The sequence below is a fragment of the Carassius gibelio genome, chromosome B8 (genome assembly GCF_023724105.1).
Source record: "Carassius gibelio isolate Cgi1373 ecotype wild population from Czech Republic chromosome B8, carGib1.2-hapl.c, whole genome shotgun sequence".
In the NCBI taxonomy this organism is placed as follows: domain Eukaryota; kingdom Metazoa; phylum Chordata; class Actinopteri; order Cypriniformes; family Cyprinidae; genus Carassius; species Carassius gibelio.
Window position 1 is genome coordinate 29,985,246 of NC_068403.1, and position 20,336 is coordinate 30,005,581.

Sequence of the window (20,336 nt, forward strand, 5' to 3'; positions counted from 1 at the left end):
ATATATATATTAGTGTCAATGACAATGATTTGAATGAAAAACATAATAAAGGAGGATGCCACAGAAAACACACATGCTAAACTAAAAGATTCTAAGAAGATAATCTTGATAAACTAAAGCCGGGCTCACACTACAGGAGTTTTAAAATCATAACCAATTTGGAAATCTTGTTGGAGTACACACATGAGCAAAATCTTTGCAGATTATCTTCTCTCAAATATTAAGCATGCACACACTACAAGATTTGAACATCGTGGCACATCACACACTGCAAGATATTATTAAGATTATCTTGCCAGAGGGAGCGCCTCACATGATCTCACGCAGCAGATCGTCACTGATTTTTTTTTTTTGTTTTTTTTTAAGCATGCTAGCTTTGTGCATTCACCCGGTGCATTCATACTGAGGCGATTTCACTCAAGTGCTTCTCTTTTTCTCCTTACAGTTTTGATGCGTTTTGCCATATTATACAGGCAACTACAAAATGTCAAGAAACAGTTTCCTCTATCTCCACTATCCAACGAAGCTGCACATCAGCTGTTTTGAAGTTTTGCGCATTAGCTCTGAAAGTACTCATATAGCCATCATCATCCTGATTTAATCTTAAATATCAAACATGTTTGATAATAATCGCCCCGATTATTGATAGCAGATCGGTAGGTGCGAGATTCGATCAGTGAACGCATCACATTACCAGATAATCCGCGCCGAACATTAGGACAGATCGAGGTGCTCAACAAGATTTTTGCTCCGGGGCTGAATCGGGCTAAAAATCCTGTAGTCTGAGCCAGGCTTAAAACATACTTATAAACAAGTATTTAGTAAGAATCACATTTATCCAAAATTCTTACCCCTGCAAGGTGTGGGTTGGGGTTGAAGCCGCACTGGTTGCATACTGTAGTGTGGCACTGTGTACACTTGTTAAAGTTTGGTGACCCATCAAAATTTGTCAACTCTGTAGTATTGCAAACTGGACAGAGCTTACTGCTAGGCATTGGTGCAATCTGGGGAACTGAGTATGGCGAAGTTGGTGCACTGGCTCTATCGGGAGAAACTGATGGTGAGCGGCCTCTCCGACCACTACTGCTGCTGAAGTCCACTTGGAGGTTGCGTCTTGAGGCATGTTGTCCAGGGCTTTGGGTGGGTCCCATGCCCCCTGATGAAGCTTGAATTTGAGAATGATGTGAAGAAGTAGTCTGGGAATGTCTAGGTCCATCATGGACTGGCTTTTTGTAAGGGTTTCCACTTGCTTGAATGCCACCCATGCCAAAGTCACCACCTTGCCCTCGATCACTACCGCTTCCATAGCCTAGTTTTGGGCTTGATGGTGGGCCTCCCCCTCCAGTCAGCCTGAATAAAGCAAAAAGAGCAGGAGAGAATGAGAATATCTGATTATTATTTGGCACAACCTTCACCGTTTTAACTAGCCTTCTCTTAACTTGAAACACATTTAAATGGGTCATATGACGCTGCTAATTATTTTAGAAAATTATTTTGTGTATTTGGTGCAATGAAATCCATTTATGCAGTTTAACATTTAACACATAATTATCCACATAATGTACATTATTGCTCCTCAATGCCCAGCTTTTCTGAAACACATCGATTTTTACAAAGCTCATCAATCTGAAAAGTGAGGTGTACGCTGACTGGCCAGCTATCCAGTGCATTGTGATTGGGCAATTACCTCAAGCTTGTGACGGAAATGTTACGCTCCTTGCCATACTGTGATGCCGTGTGTCCTATCACGACGAGACAAAACAATTAAACCCACTGCATTGGAGGCATTTGTAGCATCCAGTGGAGACATAATTACTGATTATAATGACTTACACAGTTAATCAGCCTAAGCTGGCCCTGATCTGGGCCAAAACAGGTTTTATTACTGTTGGCAATTCTCAGCCTTAAGTAAACCAGAATCCCCAAATCTGAGGCACACCTGAGCCTTATATAGCCCAGACCCAATTGTATATATATATATATATATATATATATATATATCATATCCAAATTTTACAGTACCATTATAAAAATATGCTATCTGCTATCAGCAATGATTGTATTTTTAAGGTGGTGTATGCCATGTAAAATAAAAGTTTTATTTATTTTTTTTTTATGTCCCATTTATTTAAAAAGTAATATGGATGATAAGTAAAGAGAATGAGTGCACCTTTCAGTTACCAGGTTTCAAGATTTGCATGTCTGATGTCAGAACACATGCAGATTACTGCAATCAGAGTTCATCTACAGTCACTAAACATATTCCCTCCATTAGTTGCTCTTTTCTGAACAATCAAGCCTAAAATCTAACATAGAATCATGACATTTAACCGTCAGCAGCTTTTCAAAGTTTGTAAATGTGTTCTGGCCCAGATCCGGGCCACACAATGACTTTTCCCTCTGCCCAAGTACCGCAAAGAATGACGGCCCCGGAAGTGGCCCAGAACTGGATTAAAGACTCTGTATAAAGTATCCAGTTTACAGAGGTGTCAAGTAACGAAGTACAAATACTTCGTTACTGTACTTAAGTAGAAATTTGGGGTATCTATACTTTACTTGAGTGATTATTTTTCAGCCGACTTTTTACTTCTACTCCTTACATTTTCAGGCAAGTATCTGTACTTTCTACTCCTTACATTTTAAAAATAGCTTCGTTACTGCTATTTCATTTTCGGCTTGTTTTCATTCCGGCTTGTCATCATTCAAAAAAAAAAAAAAAAAAACCTATCCAGATAAATCGCGCCATCCGGATGTAGTGAATTTGATTGTGGTTGGATGAGAAGTATAAACATATACCATTCCGACACCCTATTGGTCCACACGCGATCCATCGCACCTGCACGTGACACAAATCACATCACAGTCCAACCAGGACATAGACAGTTTTTGGGTTCGTTTATCAAAAAATATATTTCTTAAAAGTAGGGTTGGGTATGGAACCGGTATCCGATCGCCTCAGAGTCAGTCAGCTTAAATTTCACATGAAACCAGCGTCAGACCGGTCTCCTCTCCGTCTTTCAGCGCGCTCTTCAATCCGCAGAGGCGCAGACCGCGAACGGAGCAGCGCATGCGCACTTAAACAAACAGAGGACACAAGGTGTGTGTTTATCGATAGATTGTTAGAATATCTGTGCAGTTCTTTGTCATAAATACAGTTTACAAAAGGTCACGAGGTAGCAGTCGGTTTCTCATCTGTAAAGTTTTCGCTCATCACACCACAGCCGTTTTCTCCAACGAAAATCTAACCCTTAACACATATGAACGAACACATCCTTTAATTACACTTACTTAAATATACTTAATTTAATCATACGCACTTTATACATACACTACTGTGCAAAAGTCTTAGACACGTTAGTATTTTCACTTAAAAGAATGGTGTTCGGACAGTTATTTATATATTTTGCTGTAGTTTGTCAGTATAAAATATCAGTTTACATTTCCAAACATTCATTTTGCCGTTCTCAGACTGCTTGTGCATTCAAAATCGCACTAGATTATTATTAAAATGAATGGCAAATTTATATTTCCTACTGACACACTACAGCAAAAGATATAAATAACTGTCTTAAAACCTTTTTTGGGGAGAAAACACTAATTTTTCCATAAGACTTTTGCACAGTACTGTATTTTAAAAACGACATTGTTGCTACTTTATAAAGAATGACCATACAGTAATTCACAGAACTGATTTAAGACAGTGACAGAAGCACTCATCTTAACTAAATATCAGAGTGAGTGACAGAGATACAGTAGAAACATTATGTGTGGTTTTGTATTAAATAATGACCCAGATTGTGAAATACATTTATTAGCCTTAGATTAAGGGAAGCACAACTTGCACAACAATCTATGGATTTATTTTAAATATTTGTAATGTTCTTTAAAGTTATCCATAGTTTTTTTGTGGTTCTTTTTTTTAAAGTATTGGTTCAGGCACCGTTTAGGAGCTGATACCATTTTAAAAGTATTGAAAAGGCACTGTACCCTACTTAAAACTTATTATTTCTCACTGGCTCATTTACCAAATGAGTGCTTTTTCTTCGTCCTCCACAAATTAAGCTACTGTAGGTAGTTCGGTAGCGAGACGTTTGAATAAATTAGCGTTTTCGATTGACGATGCGATTGACAATGTTGTGATAAGTAGGCTATACCAACTTTGTAACTCGTTACCCCCCGAACACTGGACATAGCAGACGTATGTACCAAATACAAGAAGCTATCAATCAAGAAAGTATCAGGATTATGATTTCTTTTTCAGTTTTAGTTTTTGATTAATCACAAGTTATTGATGACAAGCCTCTGAAGTTTGACTTTTTGCACTATGACAATACTTATTGGCAACTAGTCATCATATCTCTAGTCCTTTAATGTATTTGGATTGTACTAAAGTGCGTTCATTTTAAATGGGCATATATGCGGCTGATGAAGACCTGAAGGTGGAAACGTTGCTTGATTAAATTCCTCTGGAGCAGTAGTTTTCAGTGTTCAGACTTCACTTCTTTATTTGTCTATATCATTTAGTTGTCTTGCACCTGCGTCCTAATTGGATGTTTGGGATGTGCACACCATTTTTGTATTTTCATATATGCGGCTGAAACAGGAAGCCTAGTGCATCCCAAATTTTTCAGCATGAACATTTTAATATAACATTATAGTCATTATGGCCTATGGCCTTTAGAAAAATGTTTTTTGAGGAGGTGGGGTAGTGCACAATAGGCCCCTGTGGTGCGGCCTAAGTTTTGTTCTTAATGGCATTTTTTCCCCTTACATTACTTTTACTTTTATACTTTAAGTAGTTTTTTAAACCAGTACTTTTACACTTTTACTTGAGTATAAAGCTTGAGTTGATACTTCAACTTCTACAAAAGTCTTTTTAAACCCTAGTATCTATACTTCTACTTGAGTAATGAATGCCAGTACTTTTGACACCACTGCCAGTTTATAAGAGAAACGTAACAGATAGACATGTAACTTAATCATAATTATTTATTACAGATGTGACAAAGAGCAGTACCACAGTAGTCCAAATGACGATGCATTGCAGTTGCAGTCCACTCTGGGAGAATATAATAGTAGTGCGAGGAGCAAGGCATAATTTAAGTTGTTAAACGCTGAAACGTAGCAGCCGGACATGATAGAGACAAGATCAATGCTTTGAAACTATAAATTTACGAGCTGTGCTCCAGGGTGGCAGACATGGAAGACCGAAGTAGAATTTCCAACCTACGTTTAGTTGGGCTGAGGGAAGGAGTGGAGGGTGACAACTGTATCGCCTTTTTAAAGGCGAATCTACCTACGTGGATCCCATCTGTTGCTAACCGAGACATAAAAACAGAGCGAGCCCACCGCATGTACACTGATAGAAACACCAACGTTAGCCGCCCTCGCACAATTATATTAAGTTGCTAGATTATACTGATAGACAAGCAATCCTTAATGGTGCAAGAGCCATTTTTCCCGTTAAAAATGGCACAGACACTTTGCGCTTCTTCCCGGATTTCAGTAGAGACACCACCACTTTTGGGAACGTTACTTTAAAAAAAGAGTTAGTAACTGAATTACTCTATAATAAAAGTAACTCGTTACCAGGGAAAATAACTATTTGCGTTACTGTAAAAAAAAAAAAAGTTGATATATGTCAGAGAATTTGTATTTTTTTTCACAAGTCAGTTAAAATGAGTAGAACAGACAGGTGTTCGTACATAACTTTCTATATTTATTGCACGTCAACAGACAGCAAGAGTTTTATCCTGCACTTCAAGTATTATCTTTGTAAGAAAAGTGTCACTGTTGCGTGTGTGTGTGTGTGTGTGTGTATTTGGCGCCGCTGGTGCTGCCACGTGTGCCGGCATGTGTGTAAAAACACTGGCTCTGATTGGCTACCATGAAACTCTGCCTTAGCTAATCATAATCACTTATCTCGTTATTAACCCACCTGCTCACTCACTGTTTGAGCCAGGGGTGCATTCGGATTGCATAGTTGGTTTATTAAATCAATGCATAGTAACGCACCAAATTTAACGTTCAGTAACGTTAATGTCGTTGTAACGACGGAAAAAGTAATTAGTTCGATTACCCCGTAACTGAAAAAATAACGTTGTTGCCTAACGCCGTTCTTTTAAACGCCGTTATTCCAAACACTGGACAACACTAAGAAACAAAAGGCCTTTGCTGAGGTGAGAAAGCAGATAGAAGCATCTTGGATTCAAACGTTTCTCTTGTAGGGGGCGAGGGGGCGAAGCGACGGAGATCCATATGGACCACCACCAGATGTATACAGCAGAGCATCAGCCTACACTGGCCACTGCAAGCAACATCGCAAGCTAGCTGGTTCAATATTTCAGAACGGGACTGTGGACTTTTTTCTTGCTGATGTCATATGGGTGAAGTATGATTTTTGTGGTTTTCATTAATTCAATTCAATTCAAGTTTATTTGTATAGCGCTTTTTACAAAACAAAATTATGTTTCTACAATATTTAGTAGTAGCTTGTAGTTTGTGCACATTTGACAGGATTTTAGAAAAAATAAAAATAATAATAATAATACAAGACGTAGTCAGCTAGACGATGAACTATCAATATTATTAATTAAGTTATTATATGATTCAGTCACACATTTAGCAATAATTGTTAGTTCTGTTTGTTGATTCAGGGTCAGCATCATCTGGGGTCCTCTGAGGGTCAGCATCATCTCTTCTCAGGTGTTCTGGATCCAGACTGGAGTTTGTGTAAATCCTAGTTACCCGTGGTGAAACATAGAAACAAAATACAGACATCATTTGCATAGCTGCTGATCCAACAAAGTAAAATTAGTTTAACCCAAGCTAATGAATAAAAATGCACTTTTGATCAGATGCAACTACACTCACAATTAAAAAGATACATTATTCAAATGCTTGGCGAAAGAGATGTGTTTTTAATCTAGATTTAAACAGAGAGAGTGTGTCTGAACCCCGAACATTATCAGGAAGGCTATTCCAGAGTTTGGGAGCCAAATGTGAGAAAGCTCTACCTCCTTTAGTGGACTTTGCTATCCTAGGAATGACCAAAAGTCCAGCGTTTTGTGACCTTAGGGTGCGTGATGGGTTGTAACGTGGTAGAAGGCTAGTTAGGTACGCAGGAGCTAAACCATTTAGGGCCTTATAGGTAAGTAATGATAATTTGTAACTGATACGGAACTTCATAGGTAGCCAGTGCAGAGACTGTAAAATTGGGGTAATATGATCATATTTTCTTGACCTCGTAAGGACTCTATCTGCTGCATTTTGGACTACCTGTAGCTTGTTTATTGACGAAGCAGGACAACCACCTAGAAGTGCATTACAATAGTCCAGTCTAGAGATCATGAATGCATGAACTAGCTTTTCTGAACTGAACTGCTGAACATTTGTACGAAAAAACAGGAAAAAACAGGAAAGACGAACATAAACAATGCAAACACTGGATAGCCAAGCACTGAAGCAGCCGTCTGCGGTCCCATCGTGAGCCTATAAAAGTCCTTACAGCCTAAAACAGCAAATAAACCAAATCTAACAATGACACTGGCCAAACAAATAAATATAGTAAGCAATGGGATAAAAACGACAGATAATTTCCATGTTTTTGCCACAAAATTACATTTTAAGCACTCTTTCTCTCCCACTCTCTCTCCTTCACAGATCCACATACAGTTTGCACACACGTTTATATATGCGCTAATTTTATTAGCGCTACTCTGGCAATTTTATCAGTACAGTTTAACAACTTAAAAACTACATGACTTCTCACAAGCGAGGTAAAAACAGCACTGTTGGTGAATAAAACGATCTTAAAGTTTCACTATTAGTACAGACATTGCTGCCGAACACTTTTGAGAGATGCATAGACTCACAGAGATAATCCCTCTCTCTCTCTCTCTCTCTCTCTCTCTCTCTCTCTCTCTCTCTCTCTCTATATATATATATATATATATATATATATATATATATATATATATATATATATATTTCTCTCTTATAACTTAATTATTAACTGGATCAGTCTGCTATTAACAGCTCAAGCCACCTTTACTCGGTTTAAAATGAAGTTTTGGAAATAGCTACGGAGACGTTGGATAATGAGATGTGGAAGAAATAAATCCTACCCATAATAGCGTTTTAAGTACAAAAAAAGAAAAGAATAATGCCTTGAAATATATCATCTGATCAATGTTTTGATGTGTGTTAACCGTAGCATAAGCTAAATAATTGACTTTAGTTCGTTGATTCACCCCCCCCCCTCCCCCCACCATATTCCCTTTAAATTTAACTGCCACAAGTAAATGGACACTCTTTTGCTTACTTACAGCTAACAATGTAACATTTTTATTGTTTACCATATAAATGAGTAATTCTTGTGTTTTTCTAGTTGATGTACTGAGTAGGTAAACATAGCAAGCCATTTACAGCTCATTCAAAGGAGAATCTAATGGTGCGTTCAATTTTTATTCAGAAGTCATAGATTGCAAGTTTCCAGTAGGAACTTAATAACTGGATCACTGCCTCAAGTCAGGGTTCCAGCTCGTAAACTCGAACAAACTGAACAATGAATTCAGACCCAATACAGAAGTGAAACAGTAGTAATATATTGTTTATTACCATTTCTGTTTGTTGTGTTTAACCACCTCTATTTGTGTATATCAGGCGTCGGCACCCTTTTGGGTATGAAATGGCATTTTTAATGGCTGTACCAATCTACTGAACAACACTGTATGTGTGTGTGACAGGCCAATAGTGCATTAAAACATTTCAGGTTAATCAGAGCTTTATTTGATACACACAAACACACACATCACTCGCACACAAAGATCGCAGACTGCGATGCGTAAATTGGTAAAAATTTGCATAAACAGAAACATTCAGGAGCTCAAAAACTTGTTGTTGATGCTGCTCTATGTCACTACATTTTATTTGTTACAAATGGGGGGGGGGGTAAAACTGCTGTTTTTGAAATAAACTCACAGCTTTATTGTTTGTAAAAAGATATAGGTAATTCACATGCAACTTTGGTTTATCTCTCTCAAAATAGCATTAAGAAAAAAGGTAGCATAGTTTGCATCACTGTATATAGCTGTCAGTCATTTAACATTTTTGTTGTAAATCCACTGACTAATATTAAATGATTTGCAGTTTTGATCTCACTCTCTTTCAATATTAAACTGACGCTTTGCGCTGGAATTAGCACTCTGCTGTGGTGAACTGTAAACCTATTTTGATTTATTTGGAGATCTCAATTATATTGACACTGACAATTGCTTTTAGACCATTGAGGCATTGATCTGAAGATCCTCATGTGTGCAACAGTGGTGTACATGATTTACTGGAGACTTGCGCATCTGTAGATTAGTTTTTCAGTTGTTCAGTTTTTCCTATTGCTTGTGTGCCAGTGATTATCCCTCTGCATACCACTGTTGGCATGTGTGCCAAAGGTTGCCAACCCCTGGTGTGCATGATATGTTGGCCTTGTCAGTGTAAAATACCACTTTCTATCGATTGGTATTTATATCAATGGATTTCCAACTTGCGTGCTGGAATACGGTCAAGTCAGTTGTGACATTATTTCCAGCACAGAAATCTGACTTATGAGGCAAATAATACAAAGTGTTAGCTAATAGGGTAAATTCTGAAACCAGTCATGGCAGGATGTCAAAATGGGTTTCAGACATGGGCGTAGGTTTAGGGGGGGACACTAGGTACTAGTCCCTATCAATATTTTGAGATGACAAATTTGTCCCCACCAATATTAAGCAAGCTCCTTTGAACTGCTATTTGGATCTTTGCACTGCTATTTTGATCGATTCTAACGGCCAGGACGACGACAGTACAAGAAACGCCGTAATTTGATTGGCGGCGGGGTATCTGACAGGCTACACGCGCGGGCCGGGATTACTTTTGTGCTTGAACTAGCAGTGAGCGGGTGGTTTGTGCGCATGTTGACGACGCCGACAGTAAGTTACCAGGGCTGTCTCTCTGCCACATACAAAGGCCAGAGTAAAAACATTTTAATATTTCGGGGTTTTTTTGCCCCTTTTTGTACTTTGTAGATGCCACCCAAGAAGAAGAAAGGGGACATAAGAAGCTTTTTCATAAAGCAGAGTCAGAGTGTAAGTAAGCAAAATAACTAGCTAGCCACAAAAAAACTAGCAGTAGTGACTGACCAGGCTTTCAAATGCAGATTCTACTGTGGAAAATAGTATTAACTGGTGATAGTATTACCGAGATAGAATGCTACGTTAGCAAGTAAGTCAATTAGCCTGTACCTTAACTTAGAATCTTGCAGTCAACATAAACGTGAGTGTACTGGACGGTAAATAGTGTTTATAATAGAAAAAGGTTATTATATTTATTTATTTAGATTTGTTTCCTTGTGGCAGAGTATTTTTTGTTAGTGTAAAGACTAATTTACATAATAATTGATCTTAATAAAACGTTTGGTTGTTCAGCATTACACAGTCTCAGATTTTTTTTTTTTGAGAGTGCATTTTTGAGATTATACAGTTATACTAAATCACCATTAAATCAATGGTATTTTACAGCAAAATAATTCCGGGGGGGGGGGGGGGGGGGTTAGTAGTGTTATGGGGGTGTCCCCACCAAAGCTGAGACCAAACCTACGCCCATGGTTTCAGACATGAGCAATTTTGCATTTTTGGTCATTTAATTTTGCATAATAGTTCCTCTCTATTGTTATTGTTCTTATTGTGAACTGCTATATAAAAAGGAACTTGATCTACTGATGATGTTTCTTAAACATCTAGTTGTAACGCTTTCAAATTATATCCCATGTGAATGTATCTTATTAAAAAAATAAATACTTAAAATATTATTTTTTATAATGTTTCCTGAGGTGCACTTATAATATTAGTATGTTGCTATTGTTGTTTTTCATCTGAAAAAAAATTATAAATTTGATATAAATGGTAATTTTCTACCCTGAAGTTTATCCTCTGATTTAAATAACCTATTGAAAAAGGTGCAGGTCTACTGTGAGATTTTAATGTAAAATTCCACTGCACTGCTATGATGCTAACATCTTTGCAAATAAAATGAGCATTAAATGTTTACCTCTTTTAAGAAGATTTACTGAGGTTTTACTATAACAGCCGCCAATATGAACTGTTAATTTATTATTAAGCATAATTTATTAATTGTTATGAGCCATAATTGTTTGTGATATTTGACCACTGGTTATGTATCCTGAAAACAATTCATTTTAATTCAGCATTTGCATTATCTTATATTAGTAATGTCTCTACAAACTTTCATAGATGCGGTTGCCAGGTTTCAAGAATTTAAATCCCCTAATCAGAGCAAAAATTTTAAGTTATTGGCTCATTGCTGTCTGAATATTTCTGAAGATATTACATGTCCACCATCAACATCAGAGATCCATTATGCCAAAACTGTAGATGCAAATGCTTTTTGTGATCAACAATAATTCATGGGTTAATTGTGTTTTTATGGAATGGTGACTTTGGTGTGAAAAATTACTGCTGCATGGTAATGATTGCTTACTGGGAATAGCTGTGAGTTTTAAGCATGTAAAGAAGCAATATGCTGAACATATCATTAACATCATCAGATTTGTCCACTGATGCCATACAGGCCAAAGGCTTACCTCAGTTCAACTTGATGGTCGTTTCTTCAGAATAATGTCACTGAACTCAATTACAACCAAAAATCCCAAGAGTTATTAGGTGGAAAGCCAGCTGACAGATTCAGGGGGAAGTAAACAGAATTTTCTTGGTAGAGAGTGAGATGAAATGTTATTGATGAATGTTCAATAGTATTTGTTTATGGTCCTTTGACTGACATTCTGTAATAAATTTATGTCCCTGCACAGCCACAATTCAGTTAGAATTAAAATGCAACACAGCTTTAAAATACTGTGCCTTTGGTTGTTTTGTTCAAGAAACATAGAGCACATTAGATGGTTAGTTTACTTCTTCTCTACTCTAGCCTACTGTTAAATGTTGGTATTGTGTACTCTTTAATTGTTTGTGATGTTCCTGATTTCTAAGATGCTTTGGATAAAAGCATCTGCTAAATGACTAAATGTAAATGTCTACTGGGACCAGCCATTAGCCTTGCCCAAACACCAGCCTGCTTATTACGCTTCACTTCTCTTTCACTCAGCTTGAGCTGCCACCTCTGTCGCATGCACTCAGTAAGACTACAGTATCTTGAGAACACCATTATTTTATAGTGTAACCAGCAACTCTAAGGTAAATCTGTTCTCATGGAGTGTTGCAAAGCTGTAACTTAGGTGTTGAAACCTAACTTAGGTAACTTAGGTATAAAAACTGTTAAAAAAAATTTGGGGAAAAACAGCCTTCCCGCCTAATTATTTGATAGAATAACAGGTTATTTTATCCAGTACTCATAGTACAGTAAGCTATACATCAAGCAATGTTGAAAGTAAACTAAGAGCCCGGTCTAATGAAAATGCATACAAATAGCAAAAAAATAAATAAAATAAATACAAGTATTTTGTGTGATATTTACATGCAGACTTTGGTGTGCATTTATTGCACAGTTTTTGTATGCATATGATATGCATCTATCCAACACCCCTAATCCCCATTGTGTCTCATATGTATTGTGTACGTACTTTCATGATATTGAGTTATAACTATATATATTTCAAGGTATTAAGAGCATTTTACACCAGTGGATTTCAGTTGCAGGTCCTAAAGAGTTTTACTTCATCTATTTTGTCACTTTCTAAAGGTGTCCCTCAGGGGTCTGTTCTGGGACCTATTTTATTTTCCTTGTATTTAAATAATTTATGCGATAACATTCCAAATGCAAAGTTCCATCTGTATGCAAACTTAAGCTAGAAAATTTGGTTTTACTAAAGAAATATATCTTTATTTTCTTTTAAAGCATGGAAATATTTTGTATCTGCTACCTTCTTACCACTTTTGGATTATGGTGATCTGCTTTATGAATGCCCAGGGATATTAGCTAAAAAAAAAATGTATCCTGTATTTCATAGTGTTTTACATTTTATTACTGGTTGTAGTTATCAAACACATCATTGTACTTCATATGAAAAGGCTAAGTTGCCATTGTTGTATACCTGAAGAAGTTTTAATTGGTATGGTTTTATTTATAATTATATTTGTCGTCTAACTCAATCTTATTTGTGTCTGAGTTTTTCTTAATCAAAGTTATGCTACAAACTACATTCAAATGATCTGTTACATTTTAAAGTGACCGTGATCCATCATTACATGAATTTAAGCTACTTTTAACAAGCTGTATGTCTTATCCTTTGGTGAATTGTTGTTGTGATCTTTGATTTATGTTTTGTGTTATGATGTTAACTTATACACTATGCTATTTGTTGCTTCTTTCATGGCCAGGTCACTCTTGTAAAAGAGTAAATCTCAATTAAGAGTTTTTAACCTGGTTAAATAAAGAAATGAGTCACCGTTTTGCACATTTTGTGTCTTAGTTCATGAATTTTAGATCATCAGTTCATAAGGAGAAAGCCCTATTAAATGAACTGAGTATGCCCGATAAGAGAGGCATACAAAATTTGCAGAGCAGTGGGCCCCCAGGATTGGAAATTACTGTTTTACACTTTACGTGCAGTTGTGCTGCTTGCCAAGCTCGTTCATGAGAATCATGCTGATTTATCATGCATGACTGCTAGAGGAGACTGCCACGAAAGACAAAAAGAGTCTATGAGGTCTGTTGAGAAAGTATCCAGCTATGAAAAATTTAAAACAAAAAAAGATATTTATTGATACAAGATACAAAAGGACGCCTCAATCACCTTCAAAGTAGGAACCTTGGGACCTCACACGGTTCTGCCAACGTCTTCATTGTACTGCATCTCTCAACTCGTATTTTTCATATTATATGACTGGATAATTTCTGGATAGCCTCAGCATGTCATTTACCAATCAGAGATGCCTTTATTCACTACCGATCAAACAATATTTTCTAATTAATGTTATTTTAATACAACAGGGACTATGCTTTGTCCTGTGACTTTAATTTAGTCCATCTATGCTCCGATTAACAGAATAACGGAGAGTAACAAATATAAAATCACAATAAAAACCAACTGCTTAAATACATTTCATTTAACACAGTATACAATATGACCGAAGCTATTATAGCATTAGCATTAGATTCTCAAAGGTGCAGAAAGGGAGCTATGGTTTTGAGCATGGTGGGATCCAGAAATGGCAGAAAACTTGTGTTGTTTGCGTTAAAAACGAAATCAGCATTTTTAGTCTCCATACCACCAGGCAATGGTGGGCAGAGTTAGTGTAATAAGCCTCTGCCAACAAAGTGGGCCATTTGGACTTAGTGTGAATAGACACAATAATATTTACACAGTAAATGCCTCAGATGCAGGATGTTTTCACTCGCTAACACAAGCAGACCACAATGTTTGTTCCCATGGAAACTGATTGCATTTTAGCACTCCAAACTGATTCCCATGTGTCTCGAAAAGCATCTATACACAGCGTGTACCATGCAAAAGCCTTTTAAACACAGGCTCATACACACTCTTAAATTTTATACGTTGCACTAAAAGGATCACACACTGTTTATATATGAATTACAGTGTTACCGCATGACATTCTGATGAGCCTATCACTAGCTAACCTGGGAATGGGAATTGTGAATTTCTTCACTACTTATTCAGGAAAAATTATTCTGTTTTACAGATCAAAAATTTGAATTAAATGAAGTTGAGTAGTGTTCGAGTTACACTAGCACTACACTTCTCTGCCGTATTTGTGTAAGAAAAGTCAAGTTACTTAATAAGTTCTGTTTTGTTTTATTCCATTGCAAGCATTGCCAGAATCTCAATTATTTTCAGGGTTGATTAGATATTAAAATCCCCTCCAAACCTTTATGAATGTCTGTCTAACATTTTGAATTGTATTGTCATTCCCACCCCAATATTTCCACCATTTGTCCACTTAAGTAAAAAAAAAAAAAAAAAAAAAAAAAAAAAAAACAGAGCGAATTTGGATACTGAGTGTGCTGGAAGGAATACTTTATGCTTGCTGTTTATTAATAAAGGTGCGTTTCCATTACAGATTTGTGCAAAACTTTTGCAATATTTCATAAATGTTGACTAAAAACTATTTCAAAATGGCAGCTGGTGTAATCACAAGCATTGACTTCAGTGGGCTGATTAGCTCCAGCGGTCACTTCAGATGTGTGCGATGTAAATAAGGGGTTATCCAAACATTATTGGCAAGAAAAGCCCCTTATACTTGACAGCGACCACGTATCCTGGAGGTTATAGTATATTAATTATTTCCCCGCAATAATTTTTGAAGATTTTTTACAAACATTTCATGGCCCCTAGAATATTTTGATGAATATCTGAACATGCAATCAAAATAAAGAAGAAAGAAAACGATTCTAGCTTTAAGCAATGAATAATGAATTCAAGTAATGAATAATGGATTAATTCATCACACTAATTCTTATAAATAGTTTTCAAAAAAAAAAAAAAACATTTTGAGGAAAAAGAAAAAATCGCATAATTTATCAAATACTACATCTGGATCATATTCAGTAGGCTTCCATCAGCACTCTCTAAGCTTGCACAGTCCTTTACCGATTCCTGGGTCGACATTTCACTCAGTTACATTAGGCAGTTTTCTTTACATGCTGTATATTGTTGTTAATTACATTATTTTTCCTATGCATATGCTCTCTCGTTTCCGCGTTTTCCTCATCTGTGTTTTTAATTGAGTTATTCTAAATTATTTTTGGTGATCTATAGTAGCATATAACAGCGAAACTGTGTAAAATTGTGCAAAACTGTGAAAACACAGAAAAATAAAAATAAAATCCATTGCAGTTTTACAATATATTCCTTTTTCGGATTGCCTGAAAAAAAAAAAAAAAAAAACTAATGCGAGCGTAAAATAATGTTTGCGATACATACAAGTTTCTTGATAAATTGACGTTTCCATTATCCGTGTTTTTAATTCGTAATGTCAGTTTGCACAATTTGAAGTGCAATGGAAATGCAGCTAATGTGGATGTGCTTGCAGTCCTTATCTGGTAAGCTCCAGGAGTAACAAAATTATCTTTATTGAAATCTGTCATGGAAACTAGCTTGTAAAAAAATGGTAATTAAATAATTTATTAACAAACCATTGAGGAACTTACATCTGTGCAATTCAGCTGTGGACGCCATCTTTTGGTGAGACAGTAATAAATTGGCCACAACCCACACACTACATTCTTGGCATTATCTAGTGTTCAACGGTTGTACACTCAGCATTGCAGTGCATTATGGGACCGAATAAGTGTGCTCACTCAGTAGAGTTAGCTATGGTTTGGATTGGATCTCCACCAAATTTGGCTCGGATCATCATCAGACAATTTCGGCTATAAAACATCTGAAATGTTATTTGAAAATTTGATGGCAAGACAACAGCAAGGATCTGAGCCTGCATCCCTGCAACCCATTCATGCGTTGGCTCTCAACTTCATATGTGCAATTGTCAATACCATATTCATTTGGTGACAGCATTGCTTGATTATTACATTATAAAACTAGCTTATTAAAATGGAATTAATGTGCCTAATGTAATGATTTATAATTTTTGTAAACAGTTTACAAAAGATTACACTACAGTTTCTTATAAATGAAAGCGTTTGAACTAGTTTCATGGGCCATCTTTGAAGCCGAATGGCGACTAAACTGGAGCGAGCAGAATGAATGAAGCAGGCGCGGTGTTTGTGCGTGTTTTTTAATGTGATCGTTCTAGCGCAAATGAAAATCAACACTCCTCCACGTCATCCTCGACAGAATAAAAACACAGATGTGCTGTGGTAGTGAATGACGGGATCTGAAAACACAAATATCCCATCCTATTCTTAGCATCTTACGCCAGAGATCAGATATAGCCTCGGATGTAAATATGAGTCACTCCTCTTTCGAGCTGCTGATGAACGGATGAATGAGCTGCTGTGCGTGTATTGCAGTGCTATCAATTCTTCATGTAAAAGCACTTACAGTTGTAGCTACTCCTTCATCATACCAACAGCCATTTACAGAAAGCAGCGATATTCGCTGACCGTGAAATCAGAATGAGGGTTTTTAGAGAAATCGACTCATGCACAGATACACTTCAGCAGCAAACAGTAACGAAAGGAATCTTAAAAAATGAAATCATGTGTTTCAAAACGATGATATGGCTGCGTAATTCGTCGCTATATATTCAGCAGACTTCTATTGCATGCCAGTTGTCATAAGGAGCGATTGCTGATAAATTAACGAACAACCACCATCAAATATGACACTGTGTTTGTAATATTTGGTGGAGAAAATATTCAAGCGCGTGGCAGTAAATGCATGTGGGAACAATTCTCATTCACTACAATTCTCCCTCTCTCTCTCTCTCTCTCTCTCTCTCTCTCTCAGCATCCTTTTGGTTTCTCAGTTTGTCATCTTGAGGCTCAGGTGTGTCGATCTCTCTGATCTGACGACGTCAGCGCATCAGAAACCCCGTCTTTAATTCCCCTCCCAGTGAACGGCACACTTATGTTCGTGAACCGAAATCGTAGCCTAGAAACAAGCATCACAGCATCACAAAGCGATCCGTTCCGCTTACAATCAATCACGAGGCAACTCGCTGTCAAACCGTAGATCTTATTCGAGGAGGGGGGGAAATGCAAAAGAGATAGCCCCATAGCGATTGTTGTCAAATAATCTGATAGGAATGCGAGCCTTGGTCTTACCTATTCACCCCCGCCCTGTGTTCCGGGGATGCTCCAGCGCCGGCCGCTGCGCCATTTACGGGCTTCAGGAGCTGTCCAGAGTTCGGCGGTGCTGAAACCGTCATCCCCACCATAGTGGCCCCTTCACCGCCCTCCAGGCTCGCCTCGTTACCCATGGCTGGATCTAGCGAACAAGCCGATAATGTTTTATAATTGCAATAAGCTCAGTGAACGCAATTATATAAAGATGCGCTCAGCGCCGATCTTCCTCCGCCATCATCACTCTCTCTCTCTCCTGCGCATTCAGTGCGCTCAAGCTCGGGTGGGAGGGGACACAGATTCAGCAACTACATACACGCCTCTAATGTATCTAAGCCATATATTTATTTATATACGCTCAACATTTAGGCTACTTCCAGATCTCGCTTGTGGTGACATGAGATAAATACCATAAAGAGAGATTCGCGCTCGCATTGTGTTACAGAGTCACATGGGTCGTGTTATGTTTGAAAACTAGAGCAGAAAATCTCACTTCTCCTATTAAGCTATTACCGCTGGCAATCCACCCAGAAACCTTTTAGTCTTCCTTCTGCAGCTCAGTTTACTGCGGTCTTATGAACTCTTGAGGAGATACAGTAATGGCTCACAGGAGGTTTTTTTTTTTTTTTTCAGTATAAAGCATCAGCTTACAAACTCTTAACGTCAGTTTCCATGTGAAGAGTGAGAACCGACTAAATCCCAGGATGCTTGCAGCACCATGATGGTGTTGACTAGCACAGCACTTTATGTCTAGCCGAGCGCAATATCTCATTTTGTACACAATGCATATCACAAACACACTTTAGAGTGTAAGCGCAGCACATAGAAAGACTGCAGATTAGATTTTACATAATATAATACAATATAAAGGTTGGGAGTTGAAACAATTGCTCTGCAATGGCCTCATAGATTGTCAGTGTTCATACTTAATTGGCTACTAGAGGACATCCCATTCAAACATAGATGTAAATGAATAAATTCAATTAAAACGTAAATTGAAATTGTATACATTTTATACATCAGGAAAGCATTGAACAGGTTTGTTAGTAAGAGACTTAGCTCAGGGATATTACTGAATGATTTCAATGTCTTATGGAATGTCTGTCATGTTTTGCACAAGGTCTTGACTGATTATGTTCTTATCTCACTCAGGTAACTCTTGTTTAAAGGAGTGCTTTATAATTAAGCTCTGGTTAACTTAAGTTTTTCTTCTTGTGTGTATAACTATGTACATCTAAGCATCATGCTACAGCAACAGTCTTGTTGGCACCATGCTTTGCCCAAGATATCATTCTTTGGTTTTGCTTGCTCTTCATTTGAGGTCTTTTTCTTGTATCATGTCTTTTTGAATTTGGGGGAAAATATGACCTGGGTGTTATTTTGTGAGTTAAATCCAATCAGTGGCAGCTCATCAGCCACAGCCTACACAAGATTTTGAGGTGGAAAATACAGTAGAAGGACAATTCAAAGTTAATTCATTTTACGTCTCAGAATCAGGGCCGCATTAACCACTGGGCTAAGCAGGGCTGAAGCCCTGGGGCCCGAGCAAGGAGGGGAGCCCGTGATTGGCTGTGGAGTAGATTGGAGCACAATATTGTTCCTGATATATTATTTTGCATTCAACAGCAGAATGAAACTCATACAGGTTTAGAACATCAACAGAATTTTAGTTTTTTGGGTGAACTTTTCCTTTAAAGCAGCCTAAAATATAGCTGTTGTCAATAATGTAAATCAAATATCAGAAAGAAAATCACTTACAGTCCTTGAGTGAATCACTTTTGTAAAATAATTAAGAATGAATGTATATTGAATTTATACAGTGAAAACTATTGTCTAGTTGTATATTTTCTTTATAAAATATAATATTTATTATTCAGTGCTTTAAGTTTTTCAAGTAGGCTGATATTTTTATGATTTTTGTTCTGTTGTAGCCAAATTTTTGACTTTTTACTTGTCTTAAAATTAGATTAGATTAGATTCAGCTTTATTGTCATTGCACATGTAAGGTACAGGGCAACAAAATGCAGTTAGCATCTAACCAGAAGTGCAATAAGCAGTAACTACATAATATACAAGGTCTACAATATGTTACAAATTTACAATAAATATAGAGATAAGGCATTATTATGGACACAATTTACAGATTTTAAATACTATCAGCATGATATACAGATAAATGTACTATGAACATACCATTCAGAAGGATTATGTAAAAGTGTATGTACACTATAGGCAGAAACTATGAACATATGAACATCGTTTACACTAGTGCAATGGACAGTAAAGTGCATAGAAAGCATTTCTGTGTGCAAATGGATTACTCAGTATTCTGGATGAACAGACAGTAGTGCAAGTAATAACAAGTTTACTGTTTTTTGCTTGTTGGTAAATAAATAAACAGTTAAACAGTCCGTGGTCAGGGTGAGAGGAGTCCCTGAGAATGCTGCGAGCTTTTCGTAGACAGCGTTTTCTCTGGATGTCCTCAAGAGCAGGAAGTGGTGTCCCTGTGATGCTTTGGGCAGTTTTCACCACCCTCTGCAGTCCCTTGTGGTCAGCAACTG

At 37.2% G+C, this 20,336-nt stretch overlaps 1 protein-coding gene across 5 annotated transcripts in view; it reads right to left on the bottom strand.

The window, feature by feature from the left end:
• bsna (bassoon presynaptic cytomatrix protein a) overlaps nucleotides 1–18,019 on the bottom strand; it is a 135,542-nt gene extending 117,523 nt beyond the window's left edge. For all 5 annotated transcript variants that reach the window (XM_052562835.1, XM_052562834.1, XM_052562833.1 and 2 more), the window contains exons 1-2: nucleotides 17,758–18,019; nucleotides 852–1,350 (exon numbers count right to left, since the gene is read on the bottom strand). In XM_052562835.1, coding sequence (XP_052418795.1) covers nucleotides 852–1,350; nucleotides 17,758–17,912 — 654 coding nt within the window. In that variant the 5' untranslated portion in view covers nucleotides 17,913–18,019. The remainder of the gene's footprint in view (nucleotides 1–851; nucleotides 1,351–17,757) is intronic.
• Between the last annotated feature and the right edge of the window lie 2,317 nt (nucleotides 18,020–20,336).